The sequence below is a fragment of the Motacilla alba genome, chromosome 3 (genome assembly GCF_015832195.1).
Source record: "Motacilla alba alba isolate MOTALB_02 chromosome 3, Motacilla_alba_V1.0_pri, whole genome shotgun sequence".
Classification (NCBI taxonomy): Eukaryota; Metazoa; Chordata; class Aves; order Passeriformes; family Motacillidae; genus Motacilla; species Motacilla alba.
In genome coordinates, this window is record NC_052018.1 from 2,344,667 (window position 1) to 2,366,855 (window position 22,189).

Here is a 22,189-nt window from a genome sequence, read left to right on the forward strand (position 1 = left end):
GCTGTTTCAGACCTGGAAAATTTCACGGATTCACGGCAGGGAATGTTTGGAAATAAATGAAAATATGGGAAAATCAAGACCAAAATCAAGATTTCAAGGGAACGGAGTCGAAGTGAGGAAGAGAATTCAAAGTAAGCCAAGCTCTTGTTCTTTAATTTGAATAAAACTCAGCTGATTTTGGCAGCTGGAGGCCAAGGAAATGAATACAAAATTAATGAAGAAATTAATAATAAATTCATAATCACAGAGGTGAGAAGCCAATAGGGAAGGGTGGGTTTGGCTCATGGAAGGAGGAGGTTTTCTCCCTCGAGGAAGAGGTGAAAAAAGCAGGGTTTGGTGTGGGGTGGCTGCTCCTGCAGGGCTGGAAAAAGGAAATTTGGGGTCCTGGGATCCCAGAAAAGATGGAGAAGACCTCTGAGATGGGATGGAAAACCCCTTCCAGGCAGGAATTGTTCCCAAAATCCAACCTGGACCTCCCCTGGTGCAACTCGAGTCCGTTCCCTCTCATCTTTAAGGAGATTTTTAAGCCCTTTTTGTAATCTGGATTCACTTGGTATTTCCTGGTTTTTTTCCTGTTTACATCACTGAGGTAACACCAGACAAAATTCCTATTCAAAAGGAATTTTCACCCAGTTAATCCGGGTGGATTTTACCTCATTTTCCTGCTTCACATCGAAATTTTAGGGAGATCTCACTGCAGATAAAGTTAATTAAATTAATTGAATTTCAGAGGGATTAACAGCTTAAAAAAATGGGGATTCCAAACAGGAAAAATTCCCTCCTTTTCTCCAGGCTCACCCTGGCGCCCCAAACCCTTCCCTGGAGGACAGAGGGGTCCCCAAAGCCAGCCCAGGGGCACATCTGGCACATCTGGGCTCTCCCCCCATACTCACACACAGATGTTGCCCGTGAAGTTGATGTGGGGGCACCGGTGGGGTTTGCACATCACGGCCACCACGGCGATCTGCCAGGGAAATGTGCAGGAATTAACCCCAAAATTCCCAAAATTCCCAAGTTTCTCGCAGGGTTGTGGGGGTTGGAGGCTTCCGGGGGATTGTTTTAGGGATGCTGTGGGTCAAGCCTTGAAGGGGAAAAGAAAGCCAGCAAGAAATAGGAATTCGTAATGAATCCTATTAAATGTTATTTAATTTAATTTCAGGTTTCATGATATGAATAAATAATAAATTAATGAATGAATTCGTTGGGGTCTGATGTGGAGAATTAAGCAGTTCACAGTAAATTAGGGTCTGATATAAAAGTTCAGTGGTTTCAGTAAAAATTGGGGTTTGATATGGAAATTGAAATGGTTTACGTATAAATTTGGGGTCTGATATAAAGAACTGAGTGGTTTCAGTATAAACTGAGGTTTGATATGAAGATTTACATGGTTTCAGTATAAATTTGGGTCTGATATGGAGAATTCAGTGGTTTCAGTATAAACTGGGGTCTGATATAAAAAATTCAGTGGTTTCAGTATAAATTTGAGTCTGGTATGGAGATTGAGGTGGTTTCAGTGTAAATTGGGGTCTGATATAAAAGATTGTGTGGTTTCAGTATAAACTGGGGTTTGATATGGAAATTTAAGTCATTTATGTATAAATTGGGGTCTGATATAAAAAATTGTGTTGGTTCAGTATAAACTGGGGTCTGATATCAAGAATTAGGTCTGATAGAAAGAATTGTGGGATTTCTGTATAAATTGGGGTCTGATATGGAGACTGAGGTGGTTTCAGTATAAATTGAGGTCTGACATAAAAATTCAGTGGTTTCAGTATAAGTTTGGGTCTGATATTGAGATTGAGGTGGTTTCAATATAAATTGGGGTTTGATATAAAAATTCAGTGGTTCCAGTATAAATTGGGCTCTGATATGGAGATTGAGGTGGTTTCAGTATAAACTGGGGTCTGATAAAAAGAATTAGGTCTGATAGAATTGTGTGGTTTCAGTATAAATTGGGGTCTGATATAAAGAATTGAGTGGTTTCAGTATAAATGGGGGTCTGATATGAAGATTTACATGGTTTTGGTATAAATTTGGGTCTGATATAAAAATTCAGAGGTTTCAGTATAAATTGGGGTCTGATATGGAGATTGAGGTGGTTTCAGTATAATTTCGGGTCTGATATATAAATTCCGTGGTTTCAGTATAAATTGGGGTTTGATATGGAAATTTACGTACTTTATGTATAAATTGGGGTCTGATATAAAGAATTGAGTGGTTTCAGTATAAATTGGGGTTTGATATGAAGATTTACATGGTTTCAGTATAAATTTGGGTCTGATACGGAGAATTAGGCTGTACCAGTATAAACTGGGGTCTGATATAAAAATTCAGTGGTTTCAGTATAAATTGGGGTTTGATATGGAAATTTAGGTGGTTTCAGTATAAATTTGGGTCTGATAGGAAGAATTGAGTGGTTTCAGTATAAATTTGGGTTTGATATAAAAATTCAGTGGTTTCAGTATAAATTTGGGTCTGATATAAAGAACGGAGTGGTTTCAGTATAAACTGAGGTTTGATATGAAGATTTACATGGTTTCAGTATAAACTGGGGTCTGATATAAAAAATTCAGTGGTTTCAATATAAATTTGAGTCTGATATGGAGATTGATGTGGTTTCAATATAAATTGGGGTCTGACATTAAAAAATTGTGTGGTTTCAGTAAAAATTGGGGCTCGATATTGAGATTGAGGTGGTTTCAGTATAAACTGAGGTTTGATATGAAGATTTACATGGTTTCAGTATAAATTGGGGTTTGATATGAAGATTTACATTATTTCAGAATAAATTTGGGTCTGATATAAAGAATTCAGTGGTTTCAGCATAAACTGGGGTCTGATATAGTTAGATCTGATATAAAAAATTCAGTGGTTTCAGTATAAATTTGGGTCTGATATGGAGATTGAGGTGGTTTCAGTGTAAATTGGGGTCTGATATAAAAATTCAGTGGTTTCAGTATAAATTGAGGTTTGATTTGGAAATTTAGGTGGTTTCAGTATAAACTGGGGTCTGATATAAAGAGTTAGGTCTGAAATGGAGAATTCAGTGGTTTTAGTATAAATTGGGGTCTGATATAAAGAATTGTGTGGTTTCAGTATAAATTGGGGTTTGATATGAAGATTTACATGGTTTCAGTATAAATTTGGGTCTGATATAAAAATTCAGTGGTTTCAGTATAAACTGGGGTCTGATATAAAGAGTTAGGTCTGATATAAAAATTCAGTGGTTTCAGTATAAATTGGGGTTTGATATGGAAATGGAGGTGGTTTCAGTATAAACTGAGGTTTGATATGAAGATTTACATGGTTTCACTATAAATTTGGGTCTGATACAGAGAATTAGGTGGTTTCAGTATAATTTGGGGTCTGATATGGAAATTGAGGTGGTTTCAGTGTAAATTTGGGCCTGATATAAAAATTCAGTGGTTTCAGTATAAATTGGGGTTTCATTTGGAAATTTAGGTGGTTTCAGTATAAACTGGGGTCTGATATCAAGAATTATGTCTGATAGAAAGAATTGGGTGGTTTCAATATAAATTTGAGTCTGATATGGAGATTGATGTGGTTTCAATATAAATTGGGGTCTGACATAAAAAATTGTGTGGTTTCAGTAAAAATTGGGGCTCGATATTGAGATTGAGGTGGTTTCAGTATAAATTGGGGTCTGATATAAAAATTCAGTGGTTCCAGTATAAATTGGGGTTTGATATGAAGATTTACATGGTTCCAGTATAAATCTGGGTCTGATATAAAGAATTACATGGTTTCAGTATAAACTGGGGTCTGATACAAAGAATTAGGTCTGATATAAAAAACTGTGTGGTTTACATATAAATTGGGGTCTGATATGGAGATTGAGGTGGTTTCAGTATAAACTGAGGTTTGATATGAAGATTTACATGGTTTCAGTATAAATTTGGGGTCTGATATGGAAATTGAGGTGGTTTCAGTGTAAATTTGGGCCTGATATAAAAAATTCAGTGGTTTCAGTATAAATTGGGGTCTGATATCAAGAATTAGGTCTGATATCAAGAATTGTGTGGTTTCAGTATAAATTGGGGTTTGATATGAAGATTTACATGATTCCAGTATAAATTTGGGTCTGATATAAAAAATTACATGGTTTCAGTATAAACTGGGGTCTGATACAAAGAGTTAGGTCTGATATAAAAATTCAGTGGTTTCAGTATAAATTGGGGTTTGATATGGAAATTTAGGTGGTTTACGTATAAATTGGGGTCTGATAGAAAGAATTGAGTGGTTTCAGTATAAATTGGGGTCTGATATAAACAGTTAGGTCTGATATAAAAAATTCAGTGGTTTCAGTATAAATTGGGGTCGGATACGCAGATTTAGGTGCTTTACAGCGAATTGAATTAATTGCTCTGCTGAGAAGATCCCCAGAGACAGGGACACAATCCCCCTTTCTCCTCAGGGAATCTCAGGATATTTTGGGTTGGAAGGACCTTAAATCCCAACCCCAACACCTTCCACTATCCCAGGCTGCTCCAACCTCCCCTTGGACACTTCCAGGGATGCAGCAACCACCGGGAAACCTCCAAGGAAGGAACCTTCCCCCCAGACCTTTCCCTGTGCAAAAGGCAACGCCACCACTGCTTTTGGGTGGGGATTAAACCCAAATTTTGGGCTGGGAGCAGGGAGGGTGCGGGGGAAGGAGGGGAAATCCCTTTTCTCTCACCCCACTGGCCGTCCTGATGGGCTTGGCCTTCAGCTTGGGCAGCAGAACCTTCCGGAACTGCGGCGGCACGGCCGCGATGATGTCGACGAGGCGCGGCTGCGCCGGCAGCCCGTACCGGGCCGAGGTTTTGGTCTTCAGTCTGCAACCAGAAACACCCAAAATCACCAAAAAACACCCAAATCATCAAAATCTGGTCTCATTTCCATCTGTGCCACAGGGATCCTGGCAGGCTCTGCAAGATCTGCTCTGAAAGGAGAAATGTTAAACACAAACAGCTGCAGTGTGAGTGCAAACAACAACATCAACTCACAGCTGCCCGGACCCGGCCGAGGTTTTGGTCTTCTGTCTGCAACCAGAAACACCAAAATCACCCAAAAAACAACAAAAATCATCAAAATCTGTTCTCATTTCCATCTGTGCCACAGAGATCCTGGCAGGCTCTGCAAGATCTGCTCTCCAGGCAGAAATATTAAACACAAACAGCTGCAGTGTGTGTGCAAACACCAACATCAACTCAGCTGCCTGGACCTGGCCGAGGTTTTGGTCTTCAGGCTGCAACCAGAAACACCCAAAATCACCAAAAAACACCCAAATCATCAAAATCTGTTCTCATTTCCATCTGTGCCACAGGGATCCTGGCAGGCTCCTCCACATCTGCTCTGAAGGGAGAAATATTAAACACAAACAGCTGCAGTGTGAGTGCAAACACCAAAATCAACTCACAGCTGCCCGGACCTGGCCGAGGTTTTGGTCTTCAGCCTGCAACCAGAAACACCAAAATCACCAAAAAACACCAAAATCATCAAAATCTGTTCTCATTTCCATCTGTGCCACAGGGATCCTGGCAGGCTCCTCCACATCTGCTCTGAAGGGAGAAGAATTAAACACAAACAGCTGCAGTGTGAGTGCAAACACCAACATCAACTCACAGCTGCCCAGACCTGGCCGAGGTTTTGGTCTTCAGCCTGCAACCAGAAATACCCAAAATCACCAAAAAACACCCAAAATCACCAAAAAACCCCAAAATTTGCCTTCCTTTCCACTTTTGCCACACAGATCCTGGCAGGCTCCTCCAGTTCTGCTCTGAAGGGAGAAATATTAAACCCAAAAGCTGCAGTGCAAACACCAACATCAACTCACAGCTGCCCGGACCTGGCCGAGGTTTTGGTCTTCAGCCTGCAACCAGAAACACCAAAAACACCAAAAACCACACAAAATCACCAAAATCTCTTCTCATTTCCACTTTTGCCACAGAGATCCTGGCAGGCTCCTCCAGAACTGCTCTCCAGGCAGAAGAATTAAACCCAAAAGCTGCAGCGTGTGTGCAAACACCAAACATCAACTCAGCTGCCTGGACCTGGCTGAGGTTTTGGTCTTCAGCCTGCAACCAGAAACACCCAAAAAAACCCAAAATCATCAAAATCTGTTCTCATTTCCGTCTGTGCCACACAGATCCTGGCAGGCTCCTCCAGATCTGCCCTGAAGGGAGAACAATTAAACCCAAAAGCTGCAGTGTGAGTGCAAACACCAAACATCAACTCAGAGCTGCCCGGACCTGGCCGAGGTTTTGGTCTTCAGCCTGCAACCAGAAACACCCAAAATCACCCAAAAAATCACCAAAATCTGTTCTCATTTCCATCTGTGCCACAGGGATCCTGGCAGGCTCCTCCACATCTGCTCTGAAGGGAGAAGAATTAAACACAAACAGCTGCAGTGTGAGTGCAAACACCAAACATCAACTCACAGCTGCCCAGACCTGGCCGAGGTTTTGGTCTTCAGCCTGCAACCAGAAACACCAAAATCACCCAAAAAATCACCCAAAATCACAAAAAAAACCCAAAATTTGCCTTCCTTTCCACTTTTGCCACACAGATCCTGGCAGGCTCCTCCAGTTCTGCTCTGAAGGAGAAATATTAAACCCAAAAGCTGCAGCGTGAGTGCAAACACCAACATCAACTCACAGATGCCCAGACCTGAATGAGGTTTTCAACCAGAAACACCCAAAATCACCAAAAACCACCCAAATCATCAAAATCTGGTCTCATTTCCATCTGTGCCACATGGATCCTGGCAGGCTCCTCCAGATCTGCTCTGCAGGGAGAAGAATTAAACACAAACAGCTGCAGTGTGAGTGCAAACACCAAACATCAACTCAGTGCCGCCCAGACCTGGCTGAGGTTTTGGTCTTCAGCCTGCAACCAGAAACACCCAAAACCACCAAAAAACACCTAAAATCACCAAAAACACCAAAATTTGCCTTCCTTTCCACTTTTGCCACACAGATCCTGGCAGGCTCCTCCAGTTCTGCTCTGCAGGGAGAAGAATTAAACACAAACAGCTGCAGTGTGTGGGCAAACACCAACATCAACTCAGCTGCCCGGACCTGGCCGAGGTTTTGGTCTTCAGCCTGCAACCAGAAACACCAAAATCACCAAAAAACACCAAAATTTGCCCTCTTTTCCACTTTTGCCACACAGATCCTGGCACGCTCCTCCAGTTCTGCTCTGAAAGGAGAAGAATTAAACCCAAAAGGTGCAGTGTGTGTGCAAACACCAAACATCAACTCACAGCTGCCTGGACCTGGCCGAGGTTTTGGTCTTCAGCCTGCAACCAGAAACACCCAAAATCACCAAAAAACACCCAAAATCACCAAAAAACACCAAAATTTGCCTTCCTTTCCACTTTTGCCACAGAGATCCTGGCAGGCTCCTCCAGATCTGCTCTGAAGGGAGAAGAATTAAACACAAACAGCTGCAGCGTGAGTGCAAACACCAAAGTCTGTTCTCAGTGGATTTTATTTTCTGTTTTCCCCCAAAATTTGGTTTTCTCCTGACTTTGAGGCTGGCGAGGCTGCTGCTGGCCCGTTCCCAGGGATAATTCTGGCTGATGTTTAATTCCTGGTGGTGATTAATTCATGTTAAACCCTTCACACCCAGCCTGGAGCTGAGTTCACCTCAATTCCTGGCAGGAATTTCCAGGAAAAAGTTTATAATTATGTCAATGAAGTGGAAAAAAGTGGGGGAAATTCAGGTTTTCTTGCTCTACGTGGGTAAAGGAAGAAGGAATTTCTGCAAATAACAAATTCAGGTTTTATTACTGCACTTAAATAATGGAGGAGGGAATTTCTGTAAATAAAAAATTCAGGTTTTCTTTCTTCACATAAATAAAGACAGAAGGAATTCCTGCAAACAAAAAAAATCAGGTTTTATCACTCCAAATAAATAAAGGAAAAGGGAATTTCTACAAAGAACAAATTCAGGATTTTGTACTCCAAATAAATAAAAGAGAAAGAAATTCTTATGAACAACAAATTCAGCTTTTATTACTCCAAATAAATGAAGGAAAAAGGAATTTCTATAAAGAACAAATTCAGGATTTTGTACTCCAAATAAATAAAAGAGAAAGAAATTCTTATGAACAAATTCAGGTTTTCTTGCTCCACATATATAAATAAAAGAGGAATTTCTGTAAACAAAATTCAGGTTTTATTGCTCCAAATAAATAAAGGGGAAAGAAATTATTATAGAAAACAAACTCAGGGTTTTTTACTCCACGTAAATAAAGGAAAAAGAAATTCTTATAAACAACAAATTCAGGATTTCTTACTCCACATAAAAAAGGAAGAAGGAATTTCTGCAAACAACAAATTCAGGTTTTATTACTGTACTTAAATAAAAGAGGAGGGAATTTGTGTAAATAAAAAATTCAGGTTTTCTTTCTTCACATAAATAAAAACAGAAGGGATTCCTGTAAACAAAAAAAATCAGGTTTTATTACTGCAAATAAATAAAGGAGGAAGAAATTTCTATAAAGAACAAATTCAGGTTTTATTGCTCCAAATAAATAAAGGAGGAAGAAATTTCTATAAACATTAAATTCAGCTTTTATTACTCCAAATAAATAAAGGAAAAGGGAATTTCTATAAAGAACAAATTCAGGATTTTGTACTCCAAATAAATAAAAGAGAAAGAAATTCTTATGAACAACAAATTCAGGATTTCTTACTCCACATAAAAAAGGAAGAAGGAATTTCTGCAAATAACAAATTCAGGTTTTATTACTGCACTTAAATAAAGGAGGAGGGAATTTCTGTAAATAAAAAAATTCAGAATTTCTTACTCCATGTACATAAAGGAAAAAGAAATTCTTATGAACAACAAAATCAGGATTTCTTCCTCCACATAAATAAGGAAAAAATTCCTTTAAATATCAAATTCGGGATTTCTTCCTCCACATAAATAAAGGAGAAAGAAATTTCTATAAACATCCAATCCATCTTTTATTACTCCAAATAAATAAAGAAGGAAAAATTTTTCTGTAAACAACAAATTCAGGATTTCTTACTTCAGTAAAATAAAGAAGGAAAGAATTTCTGTAAACAAAGAATCAGGTTTTATTACTCCAAATAAATAAAGGAGGAAGAAATTTCTATAAAGAACAAGTTCAGGATTTTTCCCTCCACAAATCTGAAAACCAAAGAAGTTTCTGTGAACGAATTTGGGTGTGACACATTGCTAAAACAATCTGATTGAATGTTACTTCTATGTCAACGTCTCCTTTCTGCGATGGATTTAGGATTAGTGAGGGATGGGGGAGAAAAAGGTGGGAAAAAACCCAAGCAATGAGAGTTTCTTGGAGGTTTTCATCGGGTTTATTATCAGAAAATGGTGTGAAAACGAGAGCTGAGGATGTGCCCAGCCCCGGGGCCACCCCCAGGCACTCACTTGTTGAGATCCACGTCCTTTCCCTGCTCGTGAGCCTCCAGGAGCTGCTGGATGATGTCGGCGATGGTCATCACCATCAGCTCGGCCTGGCTCAGCTCCCCTGCGCGGGAACGGGGCACGAACGGGAAAGAAAACGGGAAAAAAGGGGAAAAATCAGAGATTTTCCTGCTCGTCACAGCCCACCCTGAAATTCCTGCCGCGGAACCGTGGAATCGTTCAGGCTGGAAAAGAGCACGGAGCCCGACCATTCCCAGCAATTCCAGGGCCACCCGTGTCCCCCAGTGCCACATCCAGAGGGATTTTCAATCCCTCCGGGGACGGCGACTCCACCGCTGCCCTGGGCAGCTGTGCCAGGGCTGGACGGGCCTTTAAGGGAAGAGATCCCTGCTGTTATCCAATTTAAGCCTCCCCCGGCACAGCCTGAGGCCGGTTCCCCTCACGCCGTCCCCTCCTGTCGGGGAGTCCTGCACCGCCACAACGTCCCCCCGAGCCTCCTTTTCTCCAGGCTGAGCCCCCCCAGCTCGCTCAGCCGCCCGTGCCCCGGCTCTATTCCCTCCCCCGGACTCGCTCCAGCCCCTCGGGTCCGTTTGTTTTTATTTTTTACCTTTCTCATTTTTCCTTTTCTGCTTCATCCCGGCGGATCCCGCGGCCCGGCCCGCCGCGCTGCCGTAAAGCAACGCCGCCCCGCGCCGTCGCGAAAGCGCCGTAAAGCGTAGCGCAGCACAACAGGGTGTAGTTCCGCCATCGGCCACCAGGGGGCGCTAGGACCGCACCGAGAGGGGGACGGGGCCCCCTTCCCCCCCCCCGGTGTTTTTTTGGGGGGAAAATCCCGGGTTTTGGGGGGTTCTGGGGGTCCCCCTGGGTTTGAGATGGGGGTTTGGGGTCCCCCTGCCCGTGTGGCCGCCGTTGAGATGCTCGGTTGGATGGTATTTGTGGAAAGTTGTGGTGTCCGGTGAAGGCAGAGTCACCTGGATCAAGGAATCGATCAAGGAATCGATCAAGGAATCAATCAAGGAATGATCAAGGAATCAATCAAGGACTCATGGAATTAGGGAATCAAGGAATCACGGAATTGACAAAATCGTGGAATTACAGATTCACAGAATTATGGAATCACAGACTCATGGAATGAAAGAATCATGGACTCACAGTCTCAGAGAATTACAGACTCACAGAATCACGGAATCACAGACTCACAAAATTACAGAATCATGGAATTACAGACTCATAGAATCACAGAATCATGGAATCACAGACTCACAGAATCGTGGAATTACAGATTCACAGAATCACAGGTTCATGGAATCACAGAATCATGGAATCACAGACTCGGAGAGTAAAGCGATGGAATCATGGAATCACGAAATCTCAGAGTCACAGAATCTCAGAATCACAAAATCATGGAATCACAGACTCCCAGAAGTGTAGAGTGATGGAATCATGGAATCACGGAATCTGAGAGTCACGGAATCTCAGAGCCAGAATCACAAAATCATGGAATCACAGACTCCCAGACTCCCAGAAGTGTAGAGCGATGGAATCACGGAATCAGCGTCAGAGAGTCACAGAATCCCAGAAGTGCAGAATGATGGAATTGAGGAATCACAGGATCACGGAACCTCAGAGCCACAGTCAGAATCACAAAATCGTGGAATCACAGATTCCCAGAAGTGTAGAGTGATGGAATCATGGAATCACGGAATCTGAGAGTCACGGAATCTCAGAGCCACAGTCAGAATCACAAAATCATGGAATCACAGACTCCCAGAACTGCAGAGTGATGGAATCATGGAATCTGAGAATCATGGAATCTCAGAGTCACAGAGTCACAGAATCATGAAATCATGGAATCAAGTCTCAGAGAATCCCAGAAGTGTAGAGTGATGGAATCACAGAATCATGGAATCTCAGAGTCACAGAGCCAGAATCACAAAATCATGGAATCACAGACTCCCAGACTCCCAGAAGTGTAGAGTGATGGAATCACGGAATCAGAGAGTCACAGAGTCTCAGAAGTGCAGAATGATGGAATTGTGGAATCACAGGATCACGGAACCTCAGAGCCACAGTCAGAATCACAAAATCGTGGAATCACAGACTCCCAGAAGTGTAGAGTGATGGAATCATGGAATCATGGAATCTGAGAGTCATGGAATCTCAGAGCCACAGTCAGAATCACAAAATCATGGAATCACAGACTCCCAGAACTGCAGAGTGATGGAATCATGGAATCTGAGAGTCATGGAATCTCAGAGTCACAGAGTCACAGAATCATGAAATCATGGAATCAAGTCTCAGAGAATCCCAGAAGTGTAGAGTGATGGAATCACAGAATCATGGAATCTCAGAGTCACAGAGCCAGAATCACAAAATCATGGAATCACAGACTCCCAGACTCCCAGAAGTGTAGAGTGATGGAATCACGGAATCAGAGAGTCACAGAGTCTCAGAAGTGCAGAATGATGGAATTGAGGAATCACAGGATCACGGAATCTCAGAGCCACAGTCAGAATCACAAAATCGTGGAATCACAGACTCCCAGAAGTGTAGAGTGATGGAATCATGGAATCTCAGAATCTGAGAGTCATGGAATCACAGAGCCAGAATCACAAAATCGTGGAATCACAGACTCCCAGAAGTGTAGAGTGATGGAATCATGGAATCACGGAATCTGAGAGTCATGGAATCTCAGAGCCACAGTCAGAATCACAAAATCATGGAATCACAGACTCCCAGAACTGCAGAGTGATGGAATCACGGAATCAGTGTCAGAGAGTCCCAGAATCTCAGAATGGCAGAGTGACGGGATCACAGAATTACAGTCTCAGACTCAATCACAGAATCGTGGAATCATGGAATCACAAAGTCACGGATTCAGAGACTCCCAGAATCTCAGAATCACAGAATGTCAGACGCACATGATCACAGAACTACAGAATCAGCCACAGACTCACGGAATCACAGGATCAGAAAATCACGGAATCACAGAATGACAGAATGGCAAAATCGTGGAATCACAGAATCACAGAATTATGGAATCACAGACTCATGGAATGAAAGAATCATGGACTCACAGTCTCAGAGTCTTACAGATTCACAGAATCATGGAATCACAGTCTCACAAAATTACAGAATCATGGAATTACAGATTCACAGAATTACAGAATCATAGACTCATAGAATCACAGAATCATGGAATCACAGATTCACAGAATCGTGGAATCACAGACTCATAGAATCACAGAATCATGGAATTACAGATTCACAGAATCGTGGAATCACAGCCTCACAGAATTACAGAATCATGGAATTACAGATTCACAGGATCACAGGTTCATGGAATCACAGACTCACAGAATCACAGAATCATGGAATTAGAGTCTCACATAATTATAGAATCATGAAATTAGAGATTCACAGAATCACAGAATCATGGAATTGCAGTCTCACAGAATCATGGAATTTCAGTCTCACAGAAACACGGAATTACGGAATTGCAATCTCACAGAATCACAGAACTACAGAATCAGAGAATCGTGGCATTACAGACTCACAGAATCAAGGAATCACCGACTCATAAAATCACGAAGTCTTAGACTCAGGTGACCACAGAATCTCAGGCTCACTCACACCCCCACAGAATTCCAGATCTGCAGATTCTCAGAGCCCCAGGATGAGTCAGGCTGGACGGGATCACAGAAGGTCACTGGTGCCACCTCCCTGCTCCAGCAGGGCCATCCCAGAGCACAGGGCACAGGATTGTGTCCAGACAACTCTGGAATGTCCCAAAGAGGAAATTCCACAGCCTCTCTGCTGTCTGCTCAGGGCTGGGCACCACCCAGGGCAGAAGTTCTTCCTCATGTCCAGGTGGAATTGCTGGGATAATTTCCAGCCCATTTCTCTGGTGCCATTGCTGGGCCCGGAGCAGAGCCTGGCCCTACTCTGAGCCCTCCCTGCACACAGGGACACCCAGGGACACCAAGGGATGAGGTTCCCTCTCATTTATCTCCTCTCGAGGCTGAACAGCCCCAGCTCCCTCAGACTTTCATGGCCAGGGAGATCCTCCAGGCTCTTCTTCATCTTTATTGGAGCTGCTCCGGGAGCTCCACATCCCCCCTGTCCCAGGACCTGGAGACAGCACTCCCAGGGAATAAAAACATCCTGGTGGCTGTTCTTACAGCTGACGATTAAAAAGGGACAATTTCTGAAATTCCCAGTATTGGGATCATCCTATTTCCCCGTTAAAATCCAGATTTTCCCCGGGGTTTCGTTGCAAAATTCCCGCTGGCCTGGGATCCGCCCTGAGGGGAATCACGGGGCCTGAGGAGGCCGCGCCCCCAGCGCTAGATGGTAGCAAAACATCGACTCCAGGAGGAAAAAAACTATTAAAAAGAGACAATTTCTGAAACTCCGAGTAGTGGGATAATCCTATTTCCCCATTAAAATCCAGTTTTCCCCGAGGTCTCGTTCCCAAATTCCCGCGGGCGCTGAGATCCGCCCTGAGGGGAACCACGGGACCTGAGGAGGCCGCACCCCCTCAGTGCTAGATGGTAACAAAACATCGACTCCAGGAGGGAAAAACCAGTTTAAAAGGGACAGTTTCTAAAATCCACAACAATAGGATCGTTGTATTTCCCCGTTAAATCCAGTTTTCCCCGGGATCTTTTTCCGATATTCCCGGTGGTGCTGGGATCCGCCCTGAGGGGAACCACGCGGGCCTGAGGAGGCTGCTCCCCTCAGCGCTAGGTGGTAGCAAAACATCGACTCCAAGAGGAAAAAAAACTATTAAAAAGAGACAATTTCTGAAACTCCGAGTAGTGGGATCATCCTGTTTCCGCATTGAAATCCAGTTTTCCCCGCGGTCTCATTCCCAAATTCCCGCGGGCGCTGGGATCCGCCCTGACGGGAACCACGGGGCCTGAGGAGGCCGCGCCCCCTCAGTGCTAGGTGGAAGCAAAACATCGACTCCAGGAGGGAAAAACCAGTTTAAAAGGGACAGTTTCTAAAATTCACAATAATAGGATCGTTGTATTTCCCCGTTAAATCCAGTTTTCCCCGCGGTCTCATTCCCAAATTCCCGCGGGCGCTGCGATCCGCCCTGAGGGGAAGCACGGGGCCTGAGGAGGCCGCACCCCCTCAGTGCTAGATGGTAACAAAACATCGACTCCAGGAGGGAAAAACCAGTTTAAAAGGGACAGTTTCTAAAATCCACAATAATAGGATCGTTGTATTTCCCCGTTAAATCCAGTTTTCCCCGGGATCTTTTTCCCAAATTCCCGCGGACGCTGCGATCCGCCCTGAGGGGAACCACGCGGGCCTGAGGAGGCTGCTCCCCTCAGCGCTAGATGGTAGCAAAACATCGACTCCAGGAGGGAAAAACCAGTTTAAAAGGGACAGTTTCTAAAATCCACAATAATAGGATCGTTGTATTTCCCCGTTAAATCCAGTTTTCCCCGGGATCTTTTTCCCAAATTCCCGCGGACGCTGCGATCCGCCCTGAGGGGAACCACGCGGGCCTGAGGAGGCTGCTCCCCTCAGCGCTAGATGGTAGCAAAACATCGACTCCAGGAGGGAAAAACCAGTTTAAAAGGGACAGTTTCTAAAATCCACAATAATAGGATCGTTGTATTTCCCCGTTAAATCCAGTTTCCCCCGGGATCTTTTTCCCAAATTCCCGCGGACGCTGCGATCCGCCCTGAGGGGAACCACGCGGGCCTGAGGAGGCTGCTCCCCTCAGCGCTAGGTGGTAGCAAAACATCGACTCCAGGAGGAAAAAAAACTATTAAAAAGAGACAATTTCTGAAACTCCGAGTAGTGGGATCATCCTGTTTCCGCATTGAAATCCAGTTTTCCCCGCGGTCTCATTCCCAAATTCCCGCGGGCGCTGGGATCCGCCCTGAGGGGAAGCACGGGGCCTGAGGAGCCCGCGCCCCCTCAGTGCTAGATGGTAACAAAACATCGACTCCAGGAGGGAAAAACCAGTTTAAAAGGGACAGTTTCTAAAATCCACAATAATAGGATCGTTGTATTTCCCCGTTAAATCCAGTTTTCCCGGGATCTTTTTCCCAAAATCCCGCTGGTGCTGGGATCCGCCCTGAGGGGAACCACGCGGGCCTGAGGAGGCTGCTCCCCTCAGCGCTAGATGGTAGCAAAACATCGACTCCAGGAGGGAAAAACCGGCTGGGTTTTCCTGACAAAAGGAGAAAAATCCCTCCTGGAGACCCGCGGGTTCCCGGGGAGTGCACGGAGGAGGGAGCAGGGAAGGGGAATGGGGTGTTTGAGGGGGGAAGAGGCTGAGGGGTTCCTGGGTGCAAACAGCCAAGGGGGCGGCTGGATATTGGGAAAAGGTTTATTGCGAAAAGGTTTATTGGGGAAAAGTTCTCCCCTAAAGGGTCAGGCACTGAACAGGATCCCCAGGGAATGGTGACATTCCAAAGGCTCCAGGACAACGCTCCCAGAGAGGCACAGCGTAGGATTTTTGGGGTGTCTGTGCAGGGCCAGGAGTTGGATTTGATGATCCTTGCAACTCGGGATTTTCCATGATTCCCAAAGTGTCACAATGTCCCACACACAGCAGTGGTGCCCTCTCCTCCTTGGGAAGATTTGGAAGCCCTAAAGCCCTCAACAACCTGGGATGATCCCAGATCTGACTATGCTTGAACAGGAGTTTGGACCAGAGGTCTCCTGGGCTCTCTTGCATCCCAAATTCTGCCTCAATCCTTTAAAATCAGCTTGGGATTCTTCTGTGAATATCCAGCAACTTCTAAAACTCACATGACTTCAGGAATTTCCTCGGGTCTTGTTTGGGGACTTGGCAACTGTGTGGTTGTTGCTGTTTGCCAGGGCCTTGCTGATGGCACCAGCTCCCAAATTTCCTTCCTGGTAGCATCCTGGTCAATCCCTGGATTCTGGTGGGTCTCAAATCTACCTGTGAGCAGAGAGGAAATGCTGCCTGGATTAAAAAAAACCCAATAAAACTCGCTCGAAGCGCTTGGTAAATGGAGTTCTGTGGGAGTTACTGGAGTTGCATTTCCTCCGTGTTGGAGAGGTGCAGAAAATGGGGCTGGAGATGAATCAGAGCTTTTGCTTTTTGTGCTTCTGGAGCTCGGCGGTTGCACTGTGTCACTGCAGCGTTGGTTGGGACGGTCAGTGACACTTGAGCTGAACAGTCAAGGCTGAATTGATTTCTTTTTGTGGCCAGGATTCAGCTCCTTCAGCACTTCCAGCAGAGGCTGAGAGGAGCTCTGAGAGCATTTTCCATGTTGAGAGCTGTGGGCACTGCACTCAGCAGCGCCCTGGGATCTTCTGGAGGATTTATTTCTTGGGCAAATCTTTCTTGAAGTTTTGATTTTGCACAGAAATTGCTTCCTGAGGGAAAGGACCTTCAGCCAGGTTGTTGCTGTTTGCCAGGGCCTTGCTGATGGCGCCAGCTCCCAAATCTCCTCCCTGGTGGCATCCTGGTCAATCCCTGGATCCTGGTGGGTCACAAACCTACCTGGATGGAAACACAGGAGCGTGGAGGAGCAGAGAACAGGCAGCAAGGGAAAAACCCCACGAAATTACAGATGAAACTGAAGGGAGATGCTGGCAGTGGCCACACCACCTGCTGTGGGGATCTGTGGGATGATCCAGAAGTTTCTTGGAAAATCTCCAGCTCCAGGGGCTGTTGTGGGGATTTTTGGCACCACTCTCATGGCTGAGGAGCTCTGAGAGCATTTTCCTGTTGGGTGCTGTGGGCACTGCACTCAGCAGCGCCCTGGGATCTGCCTGGGATCTTCTGGAGGATTTATTTCTTGGGCAAATCATTCTTGAAGTTTTGATTTTGCACAGAAATTGCTTCATGAGGGAAAGGACCTTCAGCCAGGTTGTTGCTGTTTGCCAGGGCCTTGCTGACGGCACCAGCTCCCAGATCTCCTCCCTGGTGGCATCCTGGTCAATCCCTGGATCCTGGTGGGTCACAAACCTACCTGGATGGAAACACAGGAGCGTGGAGGAGCAGAGAACAGGCAGCAAGGGAAAAACCCCATGAAATTACAGATGAAACTGAAGGGAGATGCTGGCAGTGGCCACGCCACCTGCTGTGGGGATTTGTGGGATGATCCAGAAGTTTCTTGGAAAATCTCCAGTTCCAGGGGCTGTTGTGGGGGTTTTTGGCACCACGCTCATGGCTGGGGGCTGCAGGGTCAGCAGGGCTTGCAGGGAGGGAAAAGGGCCCAAGGAAGGAGCTCTTCCCACCCGCTGGGATGTTTTAAAACAACTGAGGTTGGCACAAGGGCGTTTGGAGATCAGATCCTGGGGTGGGACAGGTTGAAATCGGGTTTAAATCATCCTCCAGCAGGCACAAGGTGGTGGATTTCAAACATTCCCATATCCTCGTGCATCCCTAAAAACAACTCCTCGCTCAGCCCTGGAGCTGAGCTGTGCTCCCTGCTCCTTATCAGCTTCATCCACTGATTACAGCAACTTTTTATCTTGCATTTATTTCCTCTCCCTGGCTGCTCTCCCTTTGCCACAAGGTCTCCACGCTCTTCCAGAACCATCCATTAACCCTTCAACCCCCAACGCCGCTGCTGAGACTATGCTCTCCTCCTGCTCCCGCTTCCCTGGCATCATTTCCTCACCTTTCCCTCATCTCCCACCTCTCCATACCCATTTTGGGCATTCCCAAAAATCCTCCCACCCGCTGCCGCCATCCACGTAAGTCACACATTTTTCATCCCCCGGATTTCTGCTTCTTTAGCTCAGAATCATCAGGAAAACTTCATTTTTGGCTCCCAAGTACCAAACGGTGCCGTTCCTCCGGGGCAAGGAACACCAGGGAAGCGCAGGTGGAGTTTTGGGATGGAGTCAGAGGGAGTGTTTGGCTTTGTTGCCCACATCTGAGCGGGGCTGTAGCCCAGGGCTGGCATTCTGATCTCTGGAATTCGCTGCCGCTGATTCAGTGGCCCCTGGGCTTTGAGAGGTGCCTTTAATCACAGGCTGGGGCCGATTCCGGTCGGGCAGGACCTGGAAACGCGAGCAGGGCAGGGAAATTCGCATCTCCAAAGGCACCAAGTCCCTGCTCTGCAGTTTGGCAATTTCTTATCTGGGAACTCTGCAGTGGGGCAGGGACCATCTGCAGCTCCAGGCACTCGATGTGTTTTGCCCCAAGCAGCTGATGGAGATTTTTCTTTTTTTTTTCCTTCTCCATTTCAAATTCCAGACCTCAGGAATGATGTGAAATATGTTTACAGACAGCGTAAGTACATCTGATTTTATTCTGATTAATTTCTGTAGGTCTGCTGCTATTCCAAGGATAATTGACTTGGCTCAACACGCTCCTGGACAGTTCTGTTTATTATTTTATAGCATCATTTTAAAGCTTAAACCTTCTCTGATTTACAACTTTTTAAAACATAAAATAAATTTTAAAAATATAAATCAGAGGTTTAAGCTTTAAAATGTGCAACGAGCACTTTTGAAGCAGTAAAGGCACAAAACCTGTCCGAGGCCGCTCAGATCCTGGGAATTGCACAATTCCAGGGAATATTGATGGGAAAAGATAAACTGTTGACATAATTTCCATGCTTGGAAAGTGGATCTGACCCTCGGCTGCTGCCTAATGGAAATAAAAATAAAAAATCTTGGGTTTAGGAAGCCAAGGAAGCACCTGTGGAGTGATTGGTTTAACTTGGTTTCCTACTGCCCCGGTTTAGGGAATTTTGGGAGGAAAAAAGTTTTGAAAAGGCTGGTGAGGAGAGATTTGCAATTCCAGGGATTGATGCTGGTGAATGTTTTGGTTTGTTCCACCTCACTTCAAATCCTCAAAGTTTCGCTTTCTTCAAAATCCGTCAGTCTGTTCTCCTGCATAATTAACAGATCTGAAGATACAGGAGATTATTCCCATCTGCAAGTTCCTGGCTGATTTTTTTGGGAGGTGGCAGCTCAGATTTGTCAAGTTTTAGGCCTTCATGTTGGTTGGGATGAACTCATCCTTCCAAGAACCCAGAAAAACCAGAAAAAAACCCCAAATCTAGGAGAGGCAACTGCACTGAGTTGTCAAATCAGTTATTTGGATGTTCTCAGTCCGTGGAATGCCGCGGTGTTCCCAAAATCCATGAAACCCTCAGGTGACACAGATTAATCTGCTCACAGAGCGGAAGTTTCCTCCTAATCCACCTTGAAACGTCCTCGAGTTGCACCAGGGGAGGATCGGGTTGGATATTAGGAACAATTTCTTCATGGAAAGAATGGAATCTTCATTCCACTGAATGGAATCCCCACTCCTGGGAGCGTCTGGAAAACCTGTGGATGCGGCAACCTGTGGGCATGGTTTGAGGAAATGGGCAGGGATTGGGGGATCTAAAAGGTCTTTTCCAGCCTTAATAGTCCTGTGGCTCCGTGATCGGTGTTGGAATTTCCTCTCAAATGTGATTTTTGTCCATAAATGCTGCGGATTTGTGTGCTTGCCATGATTTTTCCTGATGTGTGGAAAGGCTCAGTTTTGTCCCAGCTCTCTGGGGTAAATTCAGGTCACAGTGCTTTCAATCCCCTTATCCTCAAAAACTGCTCTTTGTTGCATTTTCTGGGAATTTCCCAAATTGCAGAGAAGACCAACGAGAGAGAGCATGGGATTCCCAATTTCCTAAATTCCAGCTCCTCGTGGATCCGTGTGCAAATCCAGAGTGTTGGATTTGATTTCCTTCTTGCTGTCACAACAGAAAAGACGGAATTGCTTTGACGTGAGAAAGGAATTCTGTCTCCAGGTTTCAGGTTTTCCATGGAATGTGCCCCAGGATGTCCAAATGATCCACAAGAAACCTCCCATGAGGTCCAGCAGCTCTGGCAGGGATCTAAGGAAGCTTCTCCAAGGTCAATATTCCGGGTGTGCCCAGAAGGAAAAGGGAATGTAGCACCAGCTACGGGAAGACAGGTTCAGATCCCAAAGCCAGCAGGAACTTTCCCGTCGTTTCCCTGTGCCAGGGGGATAAATTTGTGTTCTGCTTGGATGAAGGATGATGTGGATCCTCCCTCACTCCGTGTCGGATCCTTGGTTGGATGAAGGAATGTGCCAGGGCTGAGCCTCAAACAGAGGAGGTGCTGCACGAGAGAGAAATGGCAAAAATCAGAGAATTCAGATTAACTCAGAGAATTCAGGTTTCTAAACGTATTTAAGAGCTCAGCCAGTCCTTGGGATTTTCCTGGCGTTTAATACCTCAAATACCTTTCCAAATCTGGATTGAGTGGGAAGATGATTCCTGCTCGGGGTCTCATTATAGGGAAAATAATCATCAATCAAAACATTTCCCCTTTTTCTGTCCCTTCCTGACAACCTGCAAACACGGCCTGGCAAAGCCCAGCTGCAGCAGGATCCAAAATTGGGATGTTTACTTTGGGAAGAGCCTGGTGGAGTTCACAGAGGCCTGGGAGAGGTCACTGAAGGAATTCTGATAGGATTTGTCTCTCTCTGACACAAAAAAACCCCAAATCACCTTTTTTCCTTGCAAAACTGCTCCTAATCCAGGTCCAACCCTCAGGGATCATTTACCTCAGCAGTGGTGTGGGTAGATCATTTCCCTCCTAACCCCTTCCACAGTTTTTCATTTTCCTGGATGCAGCAGGGATGGGATTTGGCACATCCCGGCGTGTCCCAATATCCTCCATGTCCCCATCCCCTGGGACATCACATCCCTGCAGGAATTCCCTGTTCTGCCACATCCTGACAGCAGTGGAATTCTCCTCATGGAAAAGTTCAGAGAGACTCAAACACCTCCTCCCCATTCCCAACTTTATCCGGGCTGTGGGATTCCAGGATCAGGGGCCTTTTTTATGGAAACCTTGTATGGCTTCAGCCCCATGAGGGAATGGGATTTTCCAGCCTGATCCCGCTAGTTTTATGGCCAGGATGAGTTTATGGCCAGGATTGTGTTGATGTTCTGCTTCCTACTTTTGTTTTCCCTAGGCCTCATTCATGGAATCGTGGAATTGTTAAGGTTGGAAAAGTTCTCCAAGGCAATCAAGTCCAATTATTCCCCCAGCACTGCCATGGCCACCGTGGATCCATGTCCCCAAGTGCCACATCCACATGGATTTTAAATCCCTCCAGGGATGGGGACTCCACCCTGGGCAGCTGTGCCAGGGCTGGACAGCCTTTCCAGTGAAGGAATTTTTTAAATCCAATCCCTAATCCAGCCCAATTCCAGAGCTTTCCTGAGCTCTTTCTTGGATCCTTTCTCTCGTCACAAGGATTTGGGATTTGCACTGTGAATCCTCCTCATGGAGATTAACCCATGGATCTGCTAAAAAAGCAAGGTTTGGGAGATCCAAAGGGATCCTGGAGGTCTCCGCGTGCTCCATCATTTCCCATCTAGATGGGATCACCAATAATTACCAGATAATCATTTACCTGTAGGATCTCCCATCACTCCACCCCGGTGTTTTCCCTCAAATCCCAACAGTATTCCATCAAAATCCTCTTTTCCTTTGCTCCCTCCAGGTTCTTCACCATTTTTGCACAGATTGAAACCCTCACAGTGACAATCCCTGGGCGAACCACCAGGACTTCCCAGAGACCCCAAAAAGGCTTTTCCAGCAGGCTCCTGACCCTGAGCAGCTCCGGGATGCACCAGGAGGAGCTTCCAAAGCCGACCCCAGACTGAAACGGCATCAGATTGTTTGGGATTGTGTCGCTCTGACTCCGTGTTTTCGGAGACCCTGTGCTCTGGATTCCCTGGGTTCCCACCATCCAGAGCACTTCCTTGTCCTCAACCCCCAAGAGCAGCTCCAG

The 22,189-nt window shown here is 45.4% G+C and overlaps 2 protein-coding genes across 2 annotated transcripts in view; both read right to left on the reverse strand.

Moving 5' to 3' along the window:
* Positions 1 to 10,123, reverse strand: part of ELP3 (elongator acetyltransferase complex subunit 3) — a 107,702-nt gene extending 97,579 nt beyond the window's left edge. The window contains exons 1-4 of the mRNA XM_038132552.1: positions 10,028 to 10,123; positions 9,424 to 9,523; positions 4,700 to 4,838; positions 894 to 964 (exon numbers count right to left, since the gene is read on the reverse strand). Of these exons, the coding sequence (XP_037988480.1) occupies positions 894 to 964; positions 4,700 to 4,838; positions 9,424 to 9,523; positions 10,028 to 10,055 (338 nt within the window). The 5' untranslated portion in view covers positions 10,056 to 10,123. The remainder of the gene's footprint in view (positions 1 to 893; positions 965 to 4,699; positions 4,839 to 9,423; positions 9,524 to 10,027) is intronic.
* Positions 10,124 to 18,656: 8,533 nt separating this feature from the next.
* Positions 18,657 to 22,189, reverse strand: part of FBXO16 (F-box protein 16) — a 42,475-nt gene continuing 38,942 nt past the window's right edge. Inside the window, exon 9 of the mRNA XM_038133836.1 lies at positions 18,657 to 20,502. Within this exon, the coding sequence (XP_037989764.1) occupies positions 20,435 to 20,502 (68 nt within the window). The 3' untranslated portion in view covers positions 18,657 to 20,434. The remainder of the gene's footprint in view (positions 20,503 to 22,189) is intronic.